The 26,061-nt window shown below is 43.3% G+C and overlaps 3 protein-coding genes across 3 annotated transcripts in view; 2 read left to right on the forward strand and 1 right to left on the reverse strand.

Moving 5' to 3' along the window:
- Window positions 1-10,219, forward strand: LOC134678627 (stabilizer of axonemal microtubules 1-like). The gene is made up of 13 exons (XM_063537271.1): window positions 1-164; window positions 1,417-1,516; window positions 1,762-1,965; window positions 2,414-2,600; window positions 3,825-3,967; window positions 4,545-4,636; window positions 4,913-5,023; window positions 5,391-5,487; window positions 5,901-6,087; window positions 6,927-7,019; window positions 7,559-7,671; window positions 8,682-8,775; window positions 9,703-10,219. The coding sequence occupies exons 1-13, from the start codon at window positions 157-159 to the stop codon at window positions 9,783-9,785; spliced, it is 1,512 nt and encodes a 503-aa protein (XP_063393341.1). The 5' UTR covers window positions 1-156; the 3' UTR covers window positions 9,786-10,219.
- Window positions 1-26,061, forward strand: part of LOC134678739 (uncharacterized) — a 336,630-nt gene that overhangs the window by 181,661 nt on the left and 128,908 nt on the right. The window lies entirely within an intron of this gene.
- LOC134678879 (NSFL1 cofactor p47-like) lies at window positions 10,067-24,480 on the reverse strand. Its single transcript, XM_063537617.1, has 9 exons — window positions 24,282-24,480; window positions 23,953-24,166; window positions 19,748-19,853; window positions 18,449-18,534; window positions 18,005-18,179; window positions 16,574-16,696; window positions 15,846-15,981; window positions 13,092-13,694; window positions 10,067-12,747 (listed from the first exon to the last, which is right to left on the reverse strand). Exons 1-8 carry the CDS (start codon window positions 24,384-24,386, stop codon window positions 13,479-13,481), a joined length of 1,161 nt encoding a protein of 386 aa, XP_063393687.1. The 5' UTR covers window positions 24,387-24,480; the 3' UTR covers window positions 10,067-12,747; window positions 13,092-13,478.

Below are 26,061 nucleotides of genomic sequence, written 5' to 3' on the forward strand. Positions count from 1 at the left end.
ATGTCATACCTACTGTCATTTTTATATTATGGACCTTTCGATTGAAATGAATTTTTAAAATTATTTTCCGTTATTTTCAGATTCAATTTAGTTTTTATGTTATTTTTTTATTTACTCAGTATTTTTTAGACACGTTTAAGTGTTATCTACTAAATCATGCCTGAGTAAGTAATATTTTATCATTTGTTAACATAAGTGCTTTAAAAGACAGCCGCAGGTATTTTGTAAAGATCCCTATTATAATTTAGATCTAGCGTAAGCATAGAAGACATCATTTAGACATCTTGTATAAATATGTATTTGTGAGACAAAATGCATGAACTTTATGCGAAGGCGATAAGGTCGGTTATAAACTGTATAGGTTTCATTATTACATAATAGGTGTTAGTGTCAATTGAGTGGTTAATCTACGTGGTTATGGCACAGGGGCGAATCGACAGAGATACTTAAAGCTTCATATAACCTTCCCGAGAGACTTTATTTATGAATCAGGCAACAAGGTTAAAATTAAACTTTGAAATACTCTTTCTTTGAAAGACTCAGGAGGCTGTAAGTGGGAAGCTCCTCGCTATTGTATTACCTACCCATAAACACTTAGTAAAAATTGATCCGTATAGATATACATACTAATTAGGAAGCTGTTGCTGTGTCCATTTAGTCCTTTATGGTTAATTATTGGTACAATCGGCTACTTGCCTGACTAGTCATTTCTTCGAATTGTCAAAACGATTGTATCCAGTATGGAATTTATATATAAAACAGAACAAGTGACGTCACGATCAAGTCACCTTTTAGGGTTTCGTAGTACCCAAAGGGTAAAAACGGGACCCTATTATTAAGACTCCATTGTCCGTCTGTCTGTCGCCAGGCTGTATATATCTTATGAATCGTGTTAGCTAGACAGTTGAAATTTTCATACATGGTGTATTTCTGTTGCCGCTATAACAACAAATACTAAAAAGTACGGAACGCTCGGTGGGCGAGTCCAACTTGCACGTGTCCGGTTTTTTTTTAATACATATTTAGATATGTACCTACTTACCTACTAATATTTGAATACTAAGCACAGGCAACATCCTTTTTTACAAGCTTTTATTTAGTTTCACCTGACCGTTGTCTGTCTGTCTGTCTGTAATCAAATCTTGCAAGTTAAATTTTGCATGCATGTCTAAATCGGATGACAATGCAATAATATTGGTGAGTATATGGTACCATCGAACTGATCTGATGATGGAGACAGAAGGTGGCTATAGGAACTCTGTGATAAAACAACGAAACCTAATTGTGTTTGGGGTTTTTAGGATTGTCTCCATGAGTATTAGTTGCCTGTGGAAAGAAAAGTACAGTCAGCGATAAAAGCTTGTACCAAAAATGAATTTTTTGCCAAGAACTTATGTATATTTGGGTATCATCCAGGTGCGTACCATGCCCCGCGTGTCCCGCGCCCCCCGCCCCGGCCGGCGGGCCGTGCCCGTGCCGCACCTGCTGCTGCGGAAAGCCTGCGAAAATCAACCCGGTAAAGCTCTGGTTTCCTATAGTAGACCCAAACCAAACGGACGACCGGGGTCATATCTCTATCTCTCTCACCCTACCTTCGACCACGCGAGCGCGAGTTTTACGACCCCGGTCGGCAGTTTGGTTTGCGTCTACTAATTAGCTGTCATATATAGCGGCCAGCCGTAATACAGCGGTGAATAACGTAACCATTTAAATCGTAGATGAGCCTTCTTCATGTGGTTTGTGTTAAATTTCCTTTCCCAGTGCTACAAGCAACCTAAGATTCCTGACTCGTACGCGCCACGCCGGTGCTACGTCAAACCAACGGCTCCTGTCGAGGGCTGCACGACCTACAAGCTCTCGTATTTGCCTACCTGCGACAGCAAGAATCTGCGCGGAGTGCCCAGGAAACCGGCGCCTAACCTCGTGCCGAGCTGCGAGCCTATGGAGGGATGCACTGTGCAGAAGGTAGCTGATAAACCTATATTTCTTCTTCTTGTTAGGGGCTATATAAGTCTCCATAGCCTATGAATATTAGCAACCATCCCTGATCTATTCTGTTCACCACCTACTACAACTCTCGATCCAAAGTATGCAGGATCTACCTATGTTTACAAATGTTTACTTGCCACTGTACACCAACAGAATCAAATAAGCAAATTTTGCAGCTGTACGACAAGCTGTTGGCTCCGCTTGAAGGCTCTTTGACATACAACTGTCGTAACCACACCTGTCCATTGCCGACGGCAACAATCTGGGAGAAACAATAGGGATTCTCGTTTAAAACTTTGTTCACTTATACATAGGAGTAGAGTCTATCCTTCTGTTTAAATAAATTATGACACATACTTTAGCTGTGGCAGCACACCTAATAGCTTTCTAAAATAGTTCTAAACCAGTTACTCATTATCCCCAGCTATCCTTCCTGCCGAATCCGGTATGCGTGACGCAGCCGATCCGGCCGTGCCACCACGACATGTGGGGTCAGGGCCCCATGCAGGCCGTCACCACGCAGCGCCACGACTACGTGCCCAAACCCTCCGTGCTCCGAGAGAGCTGCAAGCCGCCACCGAAGTTCCACTGCGTCGAGCAGCCTTTCGAAAGTAAGAGCCCTGAGAGTCTTCAAGCTTTGTTGAATAAAAGGTTACCGCCGTATGCGATTGATCAGATTAGTTTTAACACAGCTTTTCATAGCAAAGAGCTAGGGTCCTGTGCGACCTTAACCTTATGTGGATGTAAGAGAACTTCTAAAAGAAAATTCTCAGTAAGTAAAGGAGCTCTAGCTCCCTATGCAACGGACCAGATTTCCTCTAAGCATTTTCAGGCAAAAGAACCGCCTTTTGAAAGCCTAGAGACAGCGCAAGCTGTTTCAAAAATGGAGCCAGTTCTGATGAAGTTAGAATATAAGCGCCGTTCAAAAAGCCAGGACTCGTCCAGTGTGCGCAGTTTATTGCACCATGCAACAGCAAAGGTTAATCCAATTAAGAATTCTACTTTTAACGACCAAAGACCAAGCGAAGAGGCTGTAGTCCCAAGGGCAACCCAGGTCATTCCTGTAAAGAATTCGTTTAAAAGAAAAAGCTTGCCCTTTAAGAGACCACCTTTAAAAAGTAGTGGAATTCTAGCGCCTTTCGCAACAGATCCGGCCAAGTCTGACCTGGTAAAGGATCCTTGTGTTCTGGACTGTGAATGTCATCAGAAAATTAGTTAGATTTTTCTTCAATACCTAAGCAATAATCATATTTTTTTACCTTACATACCATGGGTATCGTCATCACATATGCCTATCAAAACGGATTTTAATAATAAATTGCATGTAGGCGCGTTAATTTAGATCTACACAGACAACTTTCGTGTTGAATTAAAGTCGTATACCTATGTTTGAGAATTGAATCAGATGTAAAAATTTATTTGGCAATAAACCTAATAATAAATGAATTCCTTGAATTTATATTTAAACTTCCCACTGAAATACCTCTCCTGAATCAACTTTCACCAATTATTCCAAATTAACTCGGTTGGAATGGAATTTTAGGCAAAAATAGTTATCTCAGGACAACATACCTTGTCTTTGGCTTATATATACTTGCACAATATTGTCTTATAAATATGCCAGTGAAGTACGTGCAGCAGGCTAGACTCACAGTATAATCTAATAAAAATCATTAATCAGATCAGTAGGCGCCCGATTTCTAAAAATACCATGTTTTAGTATTGCTTGATTGGCTTGAATCTAGAAAACAAGGAAATTTAACATGCCGTGTTTTGTTTTCCAAATGGTTATTTCAAATAATGTCTGATGCTAAGTCCTAAATGTAACCTTTTAGATCGCACGGTGAACAAGCTGTCATACCTGCCTCCTGAGCGGATACCGCTGGTGAAGTCGTTCGCGCCCGAGCGCTGCTACGAGAAGCCCGTGGCGAAGATGGACGGATGTACCACACACAAGATGAGCTACATGCCTGTCCCGGTAACATGCCATACACACGACTCACACGTACACACACACACGGCACACACGTAGACTTCGTTTTCTTGGCAGTACACAAAAACACATTTTACATCACCCAGTGGCGGATTTGCAGTCTTTGCCGCCCCAGACCCTATAGCCGCCCATTTCGCTGCACCCATCATATTGACTACCTACTTACATTTTAAGTTATTTCTTGTTCAGCGAATCTTTTGTCACAATTTGCCGTCCCTAATTTATTGCCGCCCGGGCCTACTGGGCCTTAGAGCAAATCCGCCACTGACATCACCTTCATATACTTCCGGATACCTAGATATTATACAGTATATTTAGATTATGCGTTGGCCCGAGGATCACACTGCAATTTAGATAAATTCTGCGTGCGGCCGAGAACTTGGTTTTTACGGTTAAGTACGGTCGCTTTCTCTGGCCAAGCCTTCGCTTCGGCTCTACTGCTTCGTAGTTTGGATTGGAAATCCCTGATTTATTAGATAATGAGAATAGGGTTTAGTCGTTTCATTATCACTACCTCCCAGTCGTACCTTGTTGCAATAAAATCATGTTGTTGGTTCTTCAGATAAATCCGAAGGAGCCACTCCCTTGGGCGTGTCGGGGTCAATACCAAAAGCCGTGCCAGAAGTTGGACTCCAGCACTACTTACGCTATGAGGTAACGGTTTAGTGTAACGTATATTACCTATATCTTTATCATTGCCAGTCTTCTTAACCTAACCCTTACCTAATATAACCTAAAGGCGTACTATATTAGATTGTACAATCAAGTCAAAAACATGAATTCACATGTGTATATCATTAAATTACTTACCTAACAGTCTTACCTAACACTCACAATCATAATCTTCACTTCAGAACCCCGCTGTAGATGAAGCAGTGTTTCTCTAAGTTTCTTTAGGCTTCATTGCTTATTAGATAACATTTTGTGCAGTTACTTGAACGCGGAGAGCGATTGCCGGCGACGCGCGATCATTCCCGATTCTTGCACTAACCCCGTGACCGCCTCCAAGAGATTCGAAACGCAGACCATTTACAAGAACAGGTATGAAATTATAAATGTTGAGTTGATAACTGCCTGAATAGCGTTGATAAAGAGTAGCCCCCAGATACAACACTATCTTCAGTGTCCCCTCTAGGTTGCAATGGCTGGTTGGCTACTAGCAAATATTTGATTAATTAGCGTATACCGTCGCCCATACTGTTAACTGTCCATCGGTGGACCTTATTACAAAAGGCACAGGGTCGACCCATGGAGTGTTGCTGTTTGTACCTGTGCTGTTTGTAGCTGTTTTGAAAACTTGGTTAGAATAAAAAAAAGAAAGACGAGAAAGTTAAGAATAAGTCCCTTATAGTGCATAGGCGCCCATCCATCCATCAGTGAATGTTATAAAGATTCCTCTTGTTTGCAGCTACTTGCCGGCGGCTGCCCCGATCCCTTCGCCGGTGAAGCCGGTGCCCAATCTCGTTCCGTCCACGGCCATGATGGAGGGTGACACCGTCCAGAAGGTGCCGATATTTCTTCTCCTTAACTTTAACTAGGCTGCTCGCCTGACTAGAATACTTTAGCGTACTGTTAGTTTGAAGGTGGCAGTATCATACGCAGTCCTTTAATTATTGCATTTGTAATATGTTAACGAAATATAATTTTCCTGTACCAATTCTACATACAAGCCGTCATGAAAAAAGTGAAAGATTTATATAGAAAACCTGGACTTCCTGTTGTCCATTTCATTGGTCTCTGGAACCTATTTTTGTACAAAAGTCACCACTGCTGCCTTAAAATCTAAGGTACTACTTACCTATATTATAGCGACAATATCGAGGCTTAGATGAGGCTCGACAAAACTAAGCTGTATTTTTGTCGCGCCCCTTAAACCTTTATAGATAATTCGTTAAGAAAGTTCGTCGTTTGTTCCCAGCTATCCTTCCTGCCGAACCCGGTGTGCGTGACGCAGCCGATCCGGCCGTGCCACCACGACATGTGGGGTCAGGGCCCCATGCAGGCCGTCACCACGCAGCGCCACGACTACGTGCCCAAACCCTCAGCCATCAGGGAATCGTGCAAGCCACCGCCGAAGTTCCACTGCGTAGAGTCGCCATTTGAGAGTAAGTACCTACGGCCTGAGTGGCGAGTAATCCAGCGGGACGTCCGGCGGGGCATGGAGCGTATAGCAACCAAAGTGTTCAGGGCTATAATTAAACCGCGAAAATCGAAGTTCGCAAATGCGGGCATTTTTTTCTGTCAGTCTAATTACGCGTTCATTGGAGTAAAAGAGAAAAATCCCCGCAATTTGCGAATTTCGGTTTTCGCGGTAGCCCCTCTGTACACTCAGGACGTTCTTATATTTTGTCACGTTCCGCTCCACTGCACTCGCAGTTCGGATCTAAGTAGGTACACTTAGAAACTAAAAAAATGTAGCTTTTCAACAATGCAATGGTCGTACCTCAGTGTTGTGAATAACGCTTATATATTTTTAGGATTAAAGACTCGAGCTCGAGCCCTTAAGAGTCTAAGACTCATAGTCTTGAAGACTCGACTATGTTTGTGAATTGTATTTACCTATTTATTTTATGCGTATGGATGTAAGAAATCGTCTTTGCCACCTTTGAGGCGTTAAGCCTCGAGAGTCTTAAGGGTTCGACTCCTTGAACTTCGAAATGAGCGTTATTCACAACACTATCGTACCTACATACAGCATTGGATCGCCTAAAGTAGAAACTAGAATAAGTTAACTTCACAGTTCACTACCACTAAGTACGAGGAAAACTTGTGGTCCCACGAATTGCATATGCCCTGAGGTAGATTCACCAAAGTTTACTTGCAACAAAAAAGGCGCCAAAGTTCACATGAGCACATAAATGTTAATTAGAATCCATGAGAACCATAAGGCGACCTTATTGTAATTAAATTACGTTCTTCTGTGTACCTTTGTTATGTTTCGCAGACCGCACGGTGAACCGCATGTCGTACATCAACCCGGGCCCCGCGCCGCCCGCGGCCTCCTTCGCGCCTGTCAAGTGCTACGAGAAACCTGCAGGTAATACTAGATTCAGACAAAGATAACTCTGCAACGATTTTTATAGCACAGACTGTGCAAATGCTATTTTAACCATTGCCAGGGTGAAAGATACCTATATTATTATATTTCCCGAATACAAACATGTGTTCTATTTTTTATGAGTAAGACTGACATTCGATCGTCATTTTTGAACTGTTAGCCTGGTAAAGGTTAAACGTCAAACTTCTATTAAATTATGACGTTTAAAATTAACACTTGCACAGTCTATGCTATGCTATCAAAATAGCAGTTGCGAGAGTTACCTTTGTCTGACTATAATTCTGTTGCTACTGTGAAAAGGGGTACAAGTCTCGCGAACTTCTATAAAACATTTAATACCATTTTTTACCAGAGCTGCTAGGGACTTACCTACACCAATTTTCACTAAAGCTAAAGATTTTTATTCGAAATTTAGCCTAAAATAGACTGACCTGTGTGCCTTTAATGACTGCTACCAGCAGTCGTGAGCCGAGTGCGCCAGAACAATATAGAGTGAACTACCACTGCTTACGTTTCAGCCAAAATGGATGGTTCAACGACACACAAGATGTCGTACCAGCCGGTGTGCGCGCCGGCGCCACAGCGGCCGCCCTGGGCCTGCAAGGGCCAGTACCAGAAGCCCTGCCAGAAGGTATGGTATAATGCCATCAGAAATTACAATAATTATCATGACTAATACATTAATTAGCAGACTTAAAATCGGCTTAAAAGCCGATGCACGGTGGACCTTATTACAAAAGGCATAAGGTCCACCGATAAGTTAACATCAGTGTGGGCGATTGTATGAAGCATCGTCTGCTGCAGTGGTATTACTGTAATGTTCTGCTGCCAGAGTGCAGCACTAGCGCCTGTAGTAAACCATAGAGTAATTTACACATACTGTGCTCTAAACTGTTTTTTGACAAGTTTTCAGAGACAATAAAATATAACATTGATGCATCGAGGCGGTTTGTTAACAAGGGCCTAAACGCGAAAATCGAAATTTAATTGTCTGCCTCTTTGTCACTCTCGATTGTGCAAGAGTGATAGAGAGGTTACATAACGAACTTTCGATTTTCTTGTTTCGCGGTAGAATAAGAATAAGAATAAGAATTCATTTATTGTTTACCGTGTCAAACAAGATGTTAAAATAATACATAGTCTCAACGGCTACCCTGTTCGGGTATACAATATTACATAATTACAATATTATATACAGATCACTTAAATTTATAATAAGTACATCTAAAATTACATAGTCTTAAATAAAAATACTCATTTAAATCGTAAAAAACATGATCTATTAGCCATTGCTTTAGCTGTCGCTTAAATAATTGTCCGCTTAACATTTTAATACTACTGGGTAAATGGTTAAAAACTTTGATGGCCGTGATAAATGTACTTTTACAATAAGTTGTGTTATTAACCCTTGGGAGCAATATATTGTACTGATATTGAGGGCGTAGATTATTACGCCGTGCTGACCAGAAGTTGAAGTAATGTTTATTTGACGAAATAAACGAACACAGTTCAAGGATGTAAAGGCCGGTTAAGGTGAGGAATTTGTTAGACCACCGGATTGTGGTAGTGGCGCCCCCTACGCAGAGTTTCGCGTAATATTCCCTATTCCTACAATTAATTATGTCCCTTGTTTCCCTACAGATCGACGCTACGACGGTCTACAGGTCGTCGTTCTTGCCGCCCGGAGAGGACTGCTCGCAGTTCATCGACCCCTGCAGCTACGGTGATTGCAAACGTAAGACACCTCTCCTATCCTATGTTCCCAGAAAGTTAAGGATGCTATATGGAATTATGGAGCCTTTAGGTTTAGCAGAGTGCGCCGCGACGGTATCCCGCGTGCCAGATAAGACTACCCCTCTTTTCCTAAATCTATTAATTAGCTTAGACTTTAGAGGGACAAGCAGTGGTGGCCGAATGGATATGACGTCTGACTTTCAATCCGGAGGTCGCGGGTTCAAATCCTGGCTCGTACCAATGAGTTTTTCGGAACTTATGTACGAAATATCATTTGATATTTACCACTAGCTTTTCGGTGAAGGAAAACATCGTGAGGAAACCTGCATACATCTGCGAAGAAATTCATAGGTGTATGTGAAGTCCCCAATCCGCATTGGGCTAGCGTGGGGACTATAGCCCAAGCCCTCTCGCACATGAGAGGAGGCCTGTGCTCGGCAGTGGGACGTAAATAGACTGAAATGATGATGATGATTAGAGGGACTGGTATCGCCCGAGATATTGTCGCGGCGCACTCTTGCTAAATGTACAGGTGGCCTAGTCAAGGAGACAATCGCTTGCGCTTAGCCATCGAATCGCTTTCTCTCTCTTTCACTCTTCCATATTAGCGTGACAGTGACTGATGCGTTTCGTTCGCTACGGAGCGTTAGGGATCGGCATGTTGCCTATGGGGCCTGATTTCTGAGTGTTCGCCTAAACCCGGTCCCAAAGCTCACTTCGGGAAGTGGTCGAAAGACCCCTGCAAGGTAGGTACCTATGCTTAATTATATGGTTACACTAATGTGTTAAATTAAATGTAACAATCACTGCAGCATTGTAACATGTTTAATCAATTTTGGACATAATTTTGTGTATGGCCTACATAGATACATAGGTACCTAACCTTTTTATGAAATCGTAAATAGTCTAATTGAAACATTTCTTCCAGCGTGCGACTGCACGTGCCCAGCGGAGTGCATCGTCACGGACCCCTGCGCGTGCGCGTTCCCAAGAGCGGCGTGCTGCAGCTAGCCGCCGCCATCTTGCCTCCAAATTGAACGTGTCCAAAATGGCGCCCTTCTCAAAATGGCGCCAACTCTCTGATTTGCCGTCGGAAAGTTTCCAAAATTGCGAAATTTACACATGGTATAATTTCGAAAACGACACATATTTTTGTAAGGGGAACCCAATTTTCCATTTCAAAAATGTTAACTTTTCTTGAGGAATTTTCCTGGAAATTTCCGAGAACTTTCCAAAGTTTAGGAAACTTCCTGAAACTTGCGCATCTGTACGCCAACTCAGGCTGTGATTTGTTTATTTTTCTACGTTTTTTTAAGAGTATTCGCCGACATTAGGTAAAATCTAGGTTATTGGTTAAAATCTAACGGGTAATTAGGGTTAGTATAGGCCTCTATTCTAGTTTTGGTTGTAAATTATTTTATTTAAATTAAAAAACGTTTTCGGTATTTTGAATTTTATTAATATAAGAACACTTTATAAAATGCATTAGCCCATTGAACGCCATTCGTCACTCACACGCTAAAATAGTAGGGCAAGCGAGCCAATATAAACCTTATTTGAACACTCTGAAGATTACATTTACAGCGTACCTACGTCATAATACTTAAACGTTCAACGCATAGTGGGCTTAACTTAAGCTTTATTCTTGGCATCGCAAGGGTTAAGGCTTGAAATGCGAAATATAAATCTTTCTTACACATTAGCTCACTGATAGAAATTTCCTATATTACAAGACGTTTAGACTATTGCTACACTCTACAGTACAAAACAAAGTTGCTCAAACCAAGTAATAAGCCACTTGGTCACTCAAAACTGGATACCTCTGGGTACTAGATTTTTGTTAAATCTATTCGTATTTTTCATCGCATTGAGCATTCTTTTATTGTAAAATAGATCCGATGAACCAATCTATTTTTATTATAAAAATAAGCGAAGTTTGGCTTTACATCCGTCTGAGTCTACGGCAATATTATTTCTTTTTTTTTTTCTATTTATCATTTTGAACTGTTTATCAACTAAAAATGTGACTCACACGCCAACGTGATTAGTAAAAGAACCTTGAAGCAAATCGCAGAGTAATAGTTATTTGTTTTACAAGGGGGCCGCTCGTGCTAATATTAATACCCGAGCAAGCGAAAGGTTCGAAAAATGGAATCTTGAGCGTTGCGAAGTTTTGAAAGCGCGAGGGTTAAACAAAATTTGCCCCCGAGTGAAACACAAAATTTTTCACCACACCAGCCCGAAGCAAATATAAATTTAAAATATCAAACAAAATCAAACCAAATCAAATTCAAATGAACCAAAATCAAAATTTGGTGTAAGTAATTGTAACATAAAAATGTATATTATGTATAATAAAAAAACATTTTTTTGACACTAAAATCATCATTTAAAAGTCAATTCTACCAGAAAACACTTATGTTAAAACCACTCAAAATTTGCATTTGATTACTTTGCCTCACATGTGAATTACTAATAGTAGCAAAGTGCCACTATGCTATCCGTTTTTGAAGTGCAAAGTAAGCCTTTCCGAGCTGGTGTGGTGAAAATGTTATTTTCACAGTCTACGCCATAGGCGTTCTTAGCGCTATGACAACATCTCACGACTTGTTTAAGGGTTAATTGCGTCTAAAGGGTTTGATTTGAACGCATGAAGTGTCAAAAAAATAGTGTTTAGACAAAGATTTATTTAAAAAATCTTTACATGGGCGCTTCATTTAGTACATTTCATACGTTGCACGTCATTCTAGCAATCACTTTTATAATACACGCTATATAAAAATATCATTTCGTTACAGCTTTTGGTTTAAGAAACGGCGTCGACCATCTTGTGCATCCCGTGCTTACAAAATGGCGTCGCGACACGCTTTAACGCGATTCCCCTGAATGAATAGAAGTCGCCAATGATGTAAACTGATCTGTACTAAATTATTATACATGATTTCAAATCTTTAGAAAGTGAATATGAACGCTAACAAATAATTATTTGATTTATGCATTAGTTTAGGAGTAAAGCTGTTAACATTTTTGGCGACCACTATTTTTACATTTATGAATTTTATTAATTTTTAGAATACGCATAAATATTAACAAAATAACATAGGTAAGTAAAGATATGTAAATGTGTAATATGTGGCGGGCTAGAGATACATTTGCACTCTAAACTATTATTCAACTAAAACCATAATTCTAAATAGGATTGTTATATTTTCATAAAATTATGAATCCCTTAAAACAATCAGTTCAGTTAAAATGAAGAAAAAAAGCTCGAAGTACACAGCCACAAAGGAGTACGTGTACGTAGTATTTAGTACGGTCACGTGTAAAAATATGGGTGCATGTAACTTCTCAAGAATATATCCCATAGTTCTTAATTCGCTGACATAACGTCGGGTGACAAGCAAAAGTCACTAACTAACACCATTGAAATTATTGGACAATAAACCGTGTTACAAGTGTAATAAAGTGCATTGTTACTTTGATTTTTTGATAGTACTTAGTGACTTTTGCTTGTCACTCGACGAAGCTATGGGACATATTTTTGAGTATGTGTACACCCATATTTTTTAACACTTGGCTGTACTATATAGCTATCACATAACTATTTGTCCTAAAAGCCTTTTTACTAACTTTTAAAACGTCTAACCTTGCGGTGGCAGCATGGTTGCATTTTTATTGCTTGTGACTATGCCGGTCACTTTCACACTTACATACTTGTTAGAACGTGACAGGCATGGCATGCCTGCCTTTAGGATAAATTGTTTGGTAGGATAAATCTGGCGAACTGGTATTATAATTTACCGTAATGAACCCTTTTCCAGGCACAGTATGATTTATCGAGCACATATGCGCCAATAGAATGTCAACCTTAGTAGTCCGATTTAAGGTTCAAATTAGATTGCACTTTTAGAAAATGTGACGTCTTCAAATCAAAACTGGCCAGTTAGAATATATTTGCATTTTTTGAGAAAACCTTGTAGATTGGTGCGGCCTGGAAAAGGGTTAGATTCATTATCTATTTCCACCACGCTAAGCATAGGTACCTGCTGAGATTAAATGATTTACCTCATTTAATTGACACAAAAAAACGGTGTTGTATACCGGGTGTGGCCTGTGGTATCGTCTTGGGTCGTCCCATTCGTTTTTCGTCAAGTTCTTAAATTAGTCCTATTCTGCTTTCGTCACTCATTCTACTTTGAAAGCCACCGACGATTGTGACGAATGTAGAATGAGTGACGAAAGCAGAATAGGACTAATTTAAGAACTCGACGAAAAACGAATGGGACGACCCAAGACGATACCTTTTTTGAGCAAAACCTTATAGATTGGTGCGGCCTGGAAAAGGGTTAAAGATTCATTATCTATTTCCACCACGCTAAGCATACCTGCTGAGATTAAATGATTTACCTCATTTAATTGACACAAAAAACGGTGTTGTATACCGGGTGTGGCCTGTGGTATCGTCTTGGGTCGTCCCATTCGTTTTTCGTCAAGTTCTTAAATTAGTCCTATTCTGCTTTCGTCACTCATTCTACTTTGAAAGCCACCGACGATTGTGACGAATGTAGAATGAGTGACGAAAGCAGAATAGGACTAATTTAAGAACTTGACGAAAAACGAATGGGACGACCCAAGACGATACCACTACCCCTCCGGGAAATAGGCGTGATTATATGTATGTATGAAGTGTGATGGTGTAAGTGTTTACTTGAGCCTCTGCAGCAGCGTGCTGTTGGCGAGGTTGGCCTGCTGCACGGTGGCGGCGGCGTCGGCCAGCTCGGCGGAGGGGTAGGAGGTGAGCAGCAGGAAGGGCCGCGCCTGGTAGGCGGGCTCGGCGCGCGCCACGAACTGCCGCAGGTCCGCCACCGTGTGCGACAGGTTGAAGCGGCCCGCCACGCGGCTGCCGTCCGCTAGCCGGAACTGGACAATCGATATTTAGATTAGGATACCTTGCTCGTTGTTACAAAATTTCTTTAAGTATTTATCTGTACGCAATTTATAATATCAAGATGTAACATTCCATGAAACGTTTGTGAGTTGGAGTTGTTCAATTTACAGACTGTATAACTTATTACTCGATCACCATCAGACCATCAGCATCAGGCCATTGAAACAATCAAGCAACATTTCTGACAGGTTTCGAAAAGAAAAGTATGTCCAATGGTTTACTCCGGGTCGCCAAAAAGATATTTGTCGTGTTGCCATTGAGATGTAACCCCTTTATCCTGGGATTGAGTATAGAGTATAGCTACCTGTATGGAGGTGGCGGGCTGGGAGGGGTCGAGCTGCACGGCGGCCTGCGCGGCGCGCGTGTTGGCGTCGCGGTCGGCGGCCGCCGCTGAGTGTAGAGTATAGCTACCTGTATGGAGGTGGCGGGCTGGGAGGGGTCGAGCTGCACGGCGGCCTGCGCGGCGCGCGTGTTGGCGTCGCGGTCGGCGGCCGCCGCTGAGTGTAGAGTATAGCTACCTGTATGGAGGTGGCGGGCTGGGAGGGGTCGAGCTGCACGGCGGCCTGCGCGGCGCGCGTGTTGGCGTCGCGGTCGGCGGCCGCCGCTGAGTGTAGAGTATAGCTACCTGTATGGAGGTGGCGGGCTGGGAGGGGTCGAGCTGCACGGCGGCCTGCGCGGCGCGCGTGTTGGCGTCGCGGTCGGCGGCCGCCGCTGAGTGTAGAGTATAGCTACCTGTATGGAGGTGGCGGGCTGGGAGGGGTCGAGCTGCACGGCGGCCTGCGCGGCGCGCGTGTTGGCGTCGCGGTCGGCGGCCGCCGCTGAGTGTAGAGTATAGCTACCTGTATGGAGGTGGCGGGCTGGGAGGGGTCGAGCTGCACGGCGGCCTGCGCGGCGCGCGTGTTGGCGTCGCGGTCGGCGGCCGCCGCTGAGTGTAGAGTATAGCTACCTGTATGGAGGTGGCGGGCTGGGAGGGGTCGAGCTGCACGGCGGCCTGCGCGGCGCGCGTGTTGGCGTCGCGGTCGGCGGCCGCCGCTGAGTGTAGAGTATAGCTACCTGTATGGAGGTGGCGGGCTGGGAGGGGTCGAGCTGCACGGCGGCCTGCGCGGCGCGCGTGTTGGCGTCGCGGTCGGCGGCCGCCGCTGAGTGTAGAGTATAGCTACCTGTATGGAGGTGGCGGGCTGGGAGGGGTCGAGCTGCACGGCGGCCTGCGCGGCGCGCGTGTTGGCGTCGCGGTCGGCGGCCGCCGCTGAGTGTAGAGTATAGCTACCTGTATGGAGGTGGCGGGCTGGGAGGGGTCGAGCTGCACGGCGGCCTGCGCGGCGCGCGTGTTGGCGTCGCGGTCGGCGGCCGCCGCTGAGTGTAGAGTATAGCTACCTGTATGGAGGTGGCGGGCTGGGAGGGGTCGAGCTGCACGGCGGCCTGCGCGGCGCGCGTGTTGGCGTCGCGGTCGGCGGCCGCCGCTGAGTGTAGAGTATAGCTACCTGTATGGAGGTGGCGGGCTGGGAGGGGTCGAGCTGCACGGCGGCCTGCGCGGCGCGCGTGTTGGCGTCGCGGTCGGCGGCCGCCGCTGAGTGTAGAGTATAGCTACCTGTATGGAGGTGGCGGGCTGGGAGGGGTCGAGCTGCACGGCGGCCTGCGCGGCGCGCGTGTTGGCGTCGCGGTCGGCGGCCGCCGCTGAGTGTAGAGTATAGCTACCTGTATGGAGGTGGCGGGCTGGGAGGGGTCGAGCTGCACGGCGGCCTGCGCGGCGCGCGTGTTGGCGTCGCGGTCGGCGGCCGCCGCTGAGTGTAGAGTATAGCTACCTGTATGGAGGTGGCGGGCTGGGAGGGGTCGAGCTGCACGGCGGCCTGCGCGGCGCGCGTGTTGGCGTCGCGGTCGGCGGCCGCCGCTGAGTGTAGAGTATAGCTACCTGTATGGAGGTGGCGGGCTGGGAGGGGTCGAGCTGCACGGCGGCCTGCGCGGCGCGCGTGTTGGCGTCGCGGTCGGCGGCCGCCGCTGAGTGTAGAGTATAGCTACCTGTATGGAGGTGGCGGGCTGGGAGGGGTCGAGCTGCACGGCGGCCTGCGCGGCGCGCGTGTTGGCGTCGCGGTCGGCGGCCGCCGCTGAGTGTAGAGTATAGCTACCTGTATGGAGGTGGCGGGCTGGGAGGGGTCGAGCTGCACGGCGGCCTGCGCGGCGCGCGTGTTGGCGTCGCGGTCGGCGGCCGCCGCGGCCGGCGTCCCCGCCGCGGCTGGAGCACCCACCACGGGCGGCGTCGGACTGGAACACACCAAACGTTTTTATACTTGCGAGTAAACCGAAACAAAAGGAAATTATTTATCGAAAAATTTATCGAAACCCTGTTTACCAGATTTAAAATTTATTCTTAACCTAAGAATCGGTTGCACTAAACCGTCTGTTAACGTTAAAACTTTCGCTTGATTTCATAGTTTCCACTGTTTCCAGTTGAGTGACGTTAGGTTAGTGCAACTGGCCCTAAGTATCTTCAATTTGTACAAGATTGTTGCCAAAATAGGATTTTTGAATACCTAAGCCAGGTCTTGGTATCGACTAAAGGGCCATTTTCAGTTTGAAGTGTTTATTACTTTATTAGCATACCCCGCAAAATTTTATTTATATCATCAATCAATGTAATTAATAGTTTGGTAACTATATATTATTACTATATTTAAAAATCAAAGTTATAAATACACGAAGTCATTCCCGCACCCAAAACTCTGGGGTATATTTATTGAACAACAACATAAAATCGATTTTTATGTTTGAACATCAGGTTCAGTTTGGAAAATATAAGTGATTAAAAATGTATGTGTGTATAACGAAATCTCTGTTCAAGGCAGATTGTACACACCTGCCGAGCATCTGGCCCTTGCCGGCGAACACCTGCGACTTGACCGCGGGCGCGGGCTCGTGGCGCCGGTCCTCCAGCGACACCCGCACCGCGCCTGCGCCGCCGAGACTCGCTGGAATCTCCCTGCAACCACATCAAATCATTATTTCGAGGTAATTACCTCAATACCTGGGAAAGTTCCCAAGCAAGTTTTAAAAGATTTTTCTCAGCATACTATAAGATTAGGATCTAGGAAATCAAATTCTGCCAAACTTTAATCTGTCATGGGGATTGGCGGATATTTCCTCCTCAACCCTCACATGCATGCTCTCATTGCTCTCTATACAGACGCAGACCTCTCTCTGTAAAGCCCTCTCTATATCAGTCTACTGCTGTCTGTGAGTCACTGTACAACACTCACCCGCGGCGTATGCTGTCTAAGAACTCGGCATGCTCCGGGTCGGTGTAGGAGCGCACGGGGCCGTCGTCCACGGTAAAGCCCTGTCTATACAGGCGCAGGCCGGCAAGGATATCCACTGCTGTCAGTGAGTCACTGTACAACACTCACCCGCGGCGTATGCTGTCTAAGAACTCGGCATGCTCCGGGTCGGTGTAGGAGCGCACGGGGCCGTCGTCCACAGTAAAGCCCTCTCTATACAGGCGCAGGCCGGCAAGGATATCCACTGCTGTCAGTGAGTCACTGTACAACACTCACCCGCGGCGTATGCTGTCTAAGAACTCGGCATGCTCCGGGTCGGTGTAGGAGCGCACGGGGCCCTCGTCCACGGTATAGCCCTCTCTATACAGGCGCAGGCCGGCGCGGATGTCCACTGCTGTCAGTGAGTCACTGTACAACACTCACCCGCGGCGTATGCTGTCTAAGAACTCGGCATGCTCCGGGTCGGTGTAGGAGCGCACGGGGCCGTCGTCCACGGTAAAGCCCTCTCTATACAGGCGCAGGCCGGCGCGGATGTCCACTGCTGTCAGTGAGTCACTGTACAACACTCACCCGCGGCGTATGCTGTCTAAGAACTCGGCATGCTCCGGGTCGGTGTAGGAGCGCACGGGGCCCTCGTCCACGGTATAGCCCTCTCTATACAGGCGCAGGCCGGCGCGGATGTCCACTGCTGTCAGTGAGTCACTGTACAACACTCACCCGCGGCGTATGCTGTCTAAGAACTCGGCATGCTCCGGGTCGGTGTAGGAGCGCACGGGGCCGTCGTCCACGGTAAAGCCCTGTCTATACAGGCGCAGGCGCACGGCGCGGATGTCTACTGCTGTCTGAGTCACTGTACAACACTCACCCGCGGCGTATGCTGTCTAAGAACTCGGCATGCTCCGGGTCGGTGTAGGAGCGCACGGGGCCGTCGTCCACGGTAAAGCCCTGTCTATACAGGCGCAGGCGCACGGCGCGGATGTCTACTGCTGTCTGAGTCACTGTACAACACTCACCCGCGGCGTATGCTGTCTAAGAACTCGGCATGCTCCGGGTCAGTGTAGGAGCGCACGGGGCCGTCGTCCACGGTAAAGCCCTCTCTATACAGGCGCAGGCGCACGGCGCGGATGTCTTCCCCTTGCGACTGCGCGCCCGGCGCCGACACTGGCTCGTGATCATCTGATGTCTGTCCTACAAATTACAATTACAGTGACGTATTTACAAAACAAAATTATTTATCGAATTATGTTTCTAAAATCCTGTTTGCCAGATTCAAAATGTATTTCTTTTATTCGAACCATTTATATTTTTTTTAACTTTTGAACATACGGTGCCATAGAACCCATTGGAAACTCAAGTGAGATAAGAAGAAAAATGCCTACATATAAAATTAAAACTGAATATGAAATATTTTTAAACATCTTACGAAAATATCACATAACAGTAATAAGAATACTTACCAAGTCTGTAGCCAGTACCGCTGAAGGCGCCACCGCGGCCCCGGTTGGCCGTTGTTGGCTCGTCTTCAAACACCACGGCCCCACGTCTGTGGATCAAACAAGTACAATATAAAACTTACATATATCATTTTATTTTATTATTTTTTCTTTTGCAGCCCCTTGGGTACCCAAGGGAAAAAAGAGGAAGGCAGTTCAAACGATGGGATGATGACATCAGGCCTGTTGCTGGTGCCACATGGAGCAGGGTTGCCAGAGACAGAAACGAATGGAGAAGACTGGAGGAGGCCTATGCCTACTGGCAAGCGGGCACCCAAAACATTTAACAGAGAAAAATGGAAGAGCAAACAAACAGCATTAATAAGGGTGCCACGACAAAAAGCTCGTTTGCTGACTTTTACATATAAAAAAGGCTATAATAAAAATAATAATGAATAAAAAAATTATTTTTTCTTAAATTTCATTTCAACCTTGAAATTCCATTTAGTTTTAGTACTACTTATGTAAGTTGTATGGTTATATATTCTTATTAAGGAAACTGTAGGTCTATAAGTCTAATAACCCTTTATTGTAATAATTTATTACTATAAGAGACTGTTTGTTTCTAAATAAAGAAATAAAGAAAATAAATAGTTTTGCATAATAAAATTTTACTAATAGTTCATTTTACTATATTAAGGACCCCTGTCGGGTCGGGGGGGGGGGGGGGGGGCTCCGCCATATATTTCCATCTTTCTCGGTCTTTAGACTACTAAAGACATATATCACTACACCTTATAAAACAAAGTCCCCCTGCCGCGTCTGTCTGTATGTTTGCATGTTCATGATAAACTCAAAAATTGCTGAACAGATTTTCATGCAGTTTTCATCTACCAATAGAGTGAACCTTGAGGAAGGTTTAGGTGTATAATTTGTTAACCCGTGCGAAACCGGGGCGGGTCGCTAGTCTTTATGTAAAAGTTTTGTTTCGATACTGACACAGAGCCTAACCCCTCCTTCATAAACGTTTACTAAAGTTGACAAGCCAATAATAATCGTTTGTCCCTTTCCATCATACCAATACGTCGGAAAGGGACAAACGATTATTATCGGCTTGTCAACTTTTATAAACGTTTATGAATAAGGGGGTAAACCATTGATGATGGGACCTTAAAATTTGAAATGTGTATGTATTTTTCTCCGCCCCTGTGTAAATTTATTAGATTGTTTTTGAAATTTAAACCCTAAGGGACTATAAATGTGGTATATATAATAAAAAGGCCTTAAGTAAAAAGAAAAGAAAAGGTCAAATGAAATACTCACTCTCTGACACTTTTGAACATCTCAGTGACTATGTCTTTCCGGTTCTTGCCTGGGCCAATGATCTGTTGGCCAGACCTTTCGGACCCGCCGGCATAGAATGCTTGCCCTGAAACAAATGAAATATGAATGTGAGTAATCTTTTCTCAAATATATCCAATATGGGTCTCCAATCTGCAGCCAGGCTCCCATGCCAATCATACATGGCCATACAATCTGGCCCCAATTTCACATTGGTGACGGGTGCGAGAATTGTAAAACATCACTGTTGCTGACGTCATAGGCATCCATAGGCTACGATTGCCACTTACCATCGGGCGGGCCGTATTCCTGTTTGCCACCATCATTATTATTTAAAAAAACTTTATTATATCGGAAAAACAGATATTTCTCTTGCGAAGTTTCTGACAATTGTCAAGATTTAGAAGAATTGTAGGTAATTCTTGACAGGTAATGTTACATGTCGGAATTTTGTGACAATTTTAGTGTTTCTTGTGACAATTGTCATAAACCTAGCAAGAGAAATATTTGTTTTTTCCGATATAATCAGGTTTTTTTTAATAATACAATGATGGTGGCAAACGGGAATACGGCCCGCCCGATGGTAAGCGGTAACCGTAGCCCATGGATGCCTGTGACGCCAGTAACAGTGATATTTTACAATTGTCGCACCTGTCACCGTGGTGATATTGGGGCCTGACCTGTGTAAAAGAAGGGGAAACCTGTCTATGGCTCTTGAACTAAAAAGTTTTGAAACCTCTGCGGTACACAGTAGCCTCTATTTAGTCACTTATGATATGCTAAATTGATCAAATTTCCAATGAAAACAAAACAAAAATTGGGTTCAACAATGGTGCCGCCTTTCCACACGTTAATTGAAACCCCTTCTCTACCCTAAATTTTTCATTGTATATTTATTTAATTATTAATAAAGTTGTATGTATGTCTGTGCCTAAAAACAAAAATGAAGAATCATCTTGGCATCGGCAACATCTGTATATGCAAATTATCTTATTGCTAGTTTCAATGCTAATATGTAATAGTAAAGTTTAGCCTTTTTTACGTTATGACCAACATATTGAATAGTCTGTGTTTTCAAATGGGGTTGGCAACTGTCAAAGGTTTGCATAGATGGCGCCATCATAGCTTGCCCCTTTTTCTATGAGATTTGACTTAAAGGGCTGGCATCCAGGGTATTAAAAAAAAACTGGTCAAGTGCGAGTCGGACTCGCGTTTCAAGGGTTCCGTACATCACACAATTTTCAACATTTTTTTGTACGTGAAACGTGAAAGTGAGTGAAACGTCTTGGAAAACCCGAATGGGTCAATCAAAAACCAGATGTAACATGAAGTTTTCTGGCGTGGTGGCTTATATCTCTACATCTCTAAAGATTAAACGCCGAACAATAGTAATAAGTGTCCAAATGCGTAGAGCTGAAAACTTGAGCGTCCGACGGGTCGCGCTTCCTACAGCTTCCGAAAGTATTTTTCTCAAAAATGGACGGCAAAGTCGACTTTGCCGTCTAAAAAATAGGTCGCGAAGCGCGTAGTTTATGGTCAGTCAAAAATTAAAAAGTTAAAAACATTGCAGTCTCGATTTTGGGACTGCAATGTTGCATACAAATTCCATTATTTGTCGAGTTCCAAACTTTTTAAAAGTTGAAATGACCATACCAAATGAAGGCACAGGTCCATTAAACAGCCAAACAGATGATTAGTACCGCGACTATTTAGATGTCTCAAATAGGTTGGCGTATTTTTGGCAGAAAAATACACTTCTATTTTTTTATTAAAAAAAGTAAAAATGCGGGAAGGGCTTTTTTTTGTCAAAATATATATGTACGAACGTTGCTTTTGTAAAATATTTCTATGATATTTATATTTCTTGCACCATTTTTGAGAAAAGCACTATATATGACTCGGCTGGAAGGCTACTTGCTGGCTGAGGATTCGTTTTAAACGGACGACCTTGGGAGTCCGTTTAATTGAATCCGAAGTAGCTACTTCCGAGCCTCGACAATAATGTACTATTAAAAGCGAAGACCGAAGAGAGGTAATACCTACAGGGTGGCCAAAAAATAAGTGTATTCCCGTAGCCAGGAAGGTTCGGGATTATACTAAGCCACTTTTAGTATGGGACCAACCCTGAAATCGTGAAAAAAGAAGTATCCTCCCATAGCAAACGGACCAGCCAAAATGTATGAAACAGCCAAATTTTTCTTCGCGATTTCAGGGCTGCACGTTGGCAATGGGAATACACTTAGTTTATTTTTTAGCCACCCTGTATACCTAAGTAGTGCTTTTTAAAACACGTAACAATAGTAACCTCATCAATCAGTACAGTCAGCAGCAGAAGTTGCTAAGCGGGCGAGTGGTTTAAAATGATCTGAACGCGACTTTATAGTTAAGACAATAAAAGCATGTCAAGGCAATTTTGAACACCACGCCCGCTTAGCAACTTTTGCTGTTGACTGTGCTACAAGTACCATTGCGGCTATGTGCCAGATACAGCCTAGTCGCATTTTTTGTCTTCAGTCCGACTCACGCTTGAAGCTAAAGGCACGCCTCTTCGGGACGCATCGGACCTTCGGCCTTATTGCGGATATCGGCCTAGGGCCTTCGCAATAGCTGTCTTGCTGTCTACATCACGTTTCACTTAAACCATTGCGGCTGTGTCCCTAAAAAACGTTAACCGCATTTTTGTTCTTAAATCCGACTCACGCTTGACTCTAGATTTCTAATAGGTTTTCCTGTTATCTTTAGGTAAAGGACTATTTTGTGTATTTTTTTCAGAATTTTAGAACCAGTAGTTTCGGAGATAGAGGGGGGGGAATGGTCATTTTTTGTCTATTTTCTTGAATAACTTCTAAACAATTTATCGTAAATTTATAAGAAAAATATATTTGAGATTCTCAAAATAAGCTCTTTCGTTTGATATGTAGCACGATATAGTTTTCAAAACTTTGTTTTTTAATTTTATTGTTTACCCCCCCAAAAGTAGCCCCTATATTTAAAATTCATTTGTTAACGTTACATATCCGTCTTTGGGTCACAGACTTACATATGTGTACCAAATTTCAACTTAATTGGTCCGATAGTTTCGGAGCAAATTGGCTGTGACAGACGGACTGACGGACAGACAGACGCACGAGTGATCCTATAAGGGTTCCGTTTTTTCCTTTTGAGGTACGGAACCCTAACAAAAATTTGACATAATTCTAGGGATTGACGGGGCAAGCTATGATGGCGCCATCTGCTAAAAACTTCCACCGGCCAACCCCATTGGGAACTAACAAACCGGCACAGATGGGAATAGGTATATTCATATGAATCATTGTATGGCCCCCCACCCCATGTATGGCGGCAGTAATGTAAGAGGGAATATACCTCAAAGTGGCCAGCAAGAATCTTGCCCACCCACAATTAATTACAACAGATAAAAGCAAGAAATTAATGATGTAGTTGTAGTTAAGCTAGTAATTATTAATTGTTTTTACCATTCTTCAGCCGGGCTAGCACATGATTGGCGCGACAGTATGTCGCCGCGAAATAGACTACCCGTCCCTCTTTAATTAATACAGTTAGAGAAAGACGCGTAGTCTATCTCGCGGCGACATACTGTCGTGCCAATCATGTGCTAGGACTACAGGATATTCTCAGAAATGTCCTTGAGTAAAAATGTCCCACATTCTAAACTGACAATGTTCTTGAAAAATGCACATCTCTTAACACACCTTTATCACTTTCTCCTGTCAATCTTGCAATTTCTGCCTTCAGTGTTTGATTCTCATTTGTCAATGTGCAAATTTTCTCTTTCAATTGTTTTATCTCATCTTCAGGAGATAAACTCTCACTTACAACATCTGGACGGTCCGAGTAACTTTTGCTGGTTGATGGATTATCTATACTTTTACTTGTAGATGGCATGTTATCGTTATGAGTATTCTTTTTGGAACATGAAGCAATGTCATAACATAAATCGTCTTTTTCTGTTTCCCAAACTGCTTTCACTGATGTCAAAACATTTTGTTTAACATTAATGTTTTGCTTTTGATAAATATTTTTTCCACTAGCTATAACATTTTTATACAAAATACTAGTAAACTGTGTACTAAAATCGAGAATATTTTCTGTAATATCATGTTTTTAGGCGCCGTTTTTCAATGCCTGTTTAAAGACCTCCCATTCGGAAATGATAGACAACCCACCTTCATCTTCATCACTGGAACTCTCCTGCTGGAGCGACCCTAACGTCGCGAAGTTGCCAGTGGGCTTCTTTTTCTCCTTCTTCTGTCGCACCGGCGACGCCGGCGGGGACTCCATGTCGCTGTCGGACAGTGTCGGCAGCGACGCCGGAGCAACCGTAGGTATAGGCGCCTCGTCTACACTACCTCCGTGCTCATAGAAACTAGATAACGCTACCTGAAATACCAGAATAAACACAATAATACTTAATAAAGTGAAAACAGGTATCATACACTAAAATTTTACAGCACAAACTTATAAAAATCAACAAACAAAAATTAAATCAACTCACGTCAAGCTGCCAATTCGACGATTCCAAAAAGAAACGACTGCGAGTTTCATCAGCGCCGGTCACGTCACAAAACTGTCGTAATGTGTCCTCCTTATTAGCCGACATGCTAACGATTATTGTAGTTTATTGTCTTAATAAAATTAAACACATAAAAATACCGACTCGTTGCAATGGATGACGGTTCAGAATTTTTGACATTTCATTTAGAGGAGTAAAAAAGGGCACAGACAAGGCAAAGGAAGTATTAAAGCATACATAAGGTAGCTAACACACTATCGCACCGCACCAAGGTCATTGAGGGACGCACCCATAAGTAAGAGGAAGAATGCGATATCTCTTTCTCCCTCTTACTTATGGGTGCGTCGCACAATGACCTTGGTGCGGTGCGGTAGTGTGTTAGCTACTTAAAACCTACCGATTAGAACCAAAACACTAAAAGCCATAATGCTAGACAGCATTCTTAAGTGTAATTAATTAGCTCACTGTTTTGATTATATTTAATGAAATATTTAGGTTTTAGGTGTGTCCTTGTATTAATATCGCGATCAAAGAATATAATACTCACTAGGAGAAGAACGGTAACTCCATACAAAAAAATGTCCCCAACCGTTTATACGTTTATACTAGTGGCGCCGTCTTTGTGTACCAATGGAACTAAAGTTGACAACCGGTTTAGCCTGGCGGGTATTGGTAGGTAGTAATTCTGTTGATAAACATATTTGTTATCTTCATATCACGAAATATATGCAAGATGCAAATATTACCCCTTGTTTGTGGTATTATCAATTGATTTAAATAAAAGGCATGTTTATGTTTATAACATTATATATATTATTTATTAAAAAATGTTTTCCATATAAAAATATACACTGAAAACTGGCAACTGGCAACTTAATAAAAAAATAGACATTAATAAAGCGCATTCACAAAGTTTTCAGTAGGTACCTTTTATACAAATAACATTAGGCATGCCTACCTATTACACTTTACACACAGATACACTACACTTTACACACGGCATTTTACACAGATTTCCAACTTGTATTCATACATTTCTTCACGGTTAATTAATACGCTTTCCAGATGCGTTATGACTCGGTTCCTTCTGAACCCACTAAAGTTGTAAATTTCACTCTGGCTGCTTCAACAGCCGTTGCTCCGTATTTAGCACATTTTCTATGTGCATTGCTGTAATCCATGTAGGTACAGACTTACAGTCTTAAGTGGTACGTAGCGGTACACGTTGTATGTATTATTTAAAGAGTTAATAAATAAAATTTTCGTTATGAACTTTAACCACAGCAGTTGGACAGAGTCATTGACAAATATATTTATTATTATGGTGGGTAGACGTACCTACCCTCCATATATTTTATGAACATTGATAAAGACAGTTGGATGCAAATATTCATTATAAAACTTAATCGCATGTAATTAAGTTTTAAGCGTTTTAAGTCCCGTTTTATGATTAATATTGTATAAAATTCGTCATAATTTAAATCAGAGTTGGGAGCAATGTTGCTGTAGAAAAATGTTTTTATTTTTATTACTCGCAACTTTTTCCCGGAGGCCAACGCACACATAGAAGCTTAAGGCGCACACATGCGCAATTATTTGGGGACATAACTTTCTTAGGAAGTGAACAGGCCTTGATCGCGATTATTACCAGTAAAAAAGTATCGCGATTATTACCAGTAAAAAAGCAGTATGCTTTCAGTTATGTTAGTCCATGTGATTAGTTGAATAAAAAAAAACTAATGTCAATGTCAACATAATGTCA

Source organism: Cydia fagiglandana, chromosome 2 (assembly GCF_963556715.1).
Source record: "Cydia fagiglandana chromosome 2, ilCydFagi1.1, whole genome shotgun sequence".
NCBI classification, from domain to species: domain Eukaryota; kingdom Metazoa; phylum Arthropoda; class Insecta; order Lepidoptera; family Tortricidae; genus Cydia; species Cydia fagiglandana.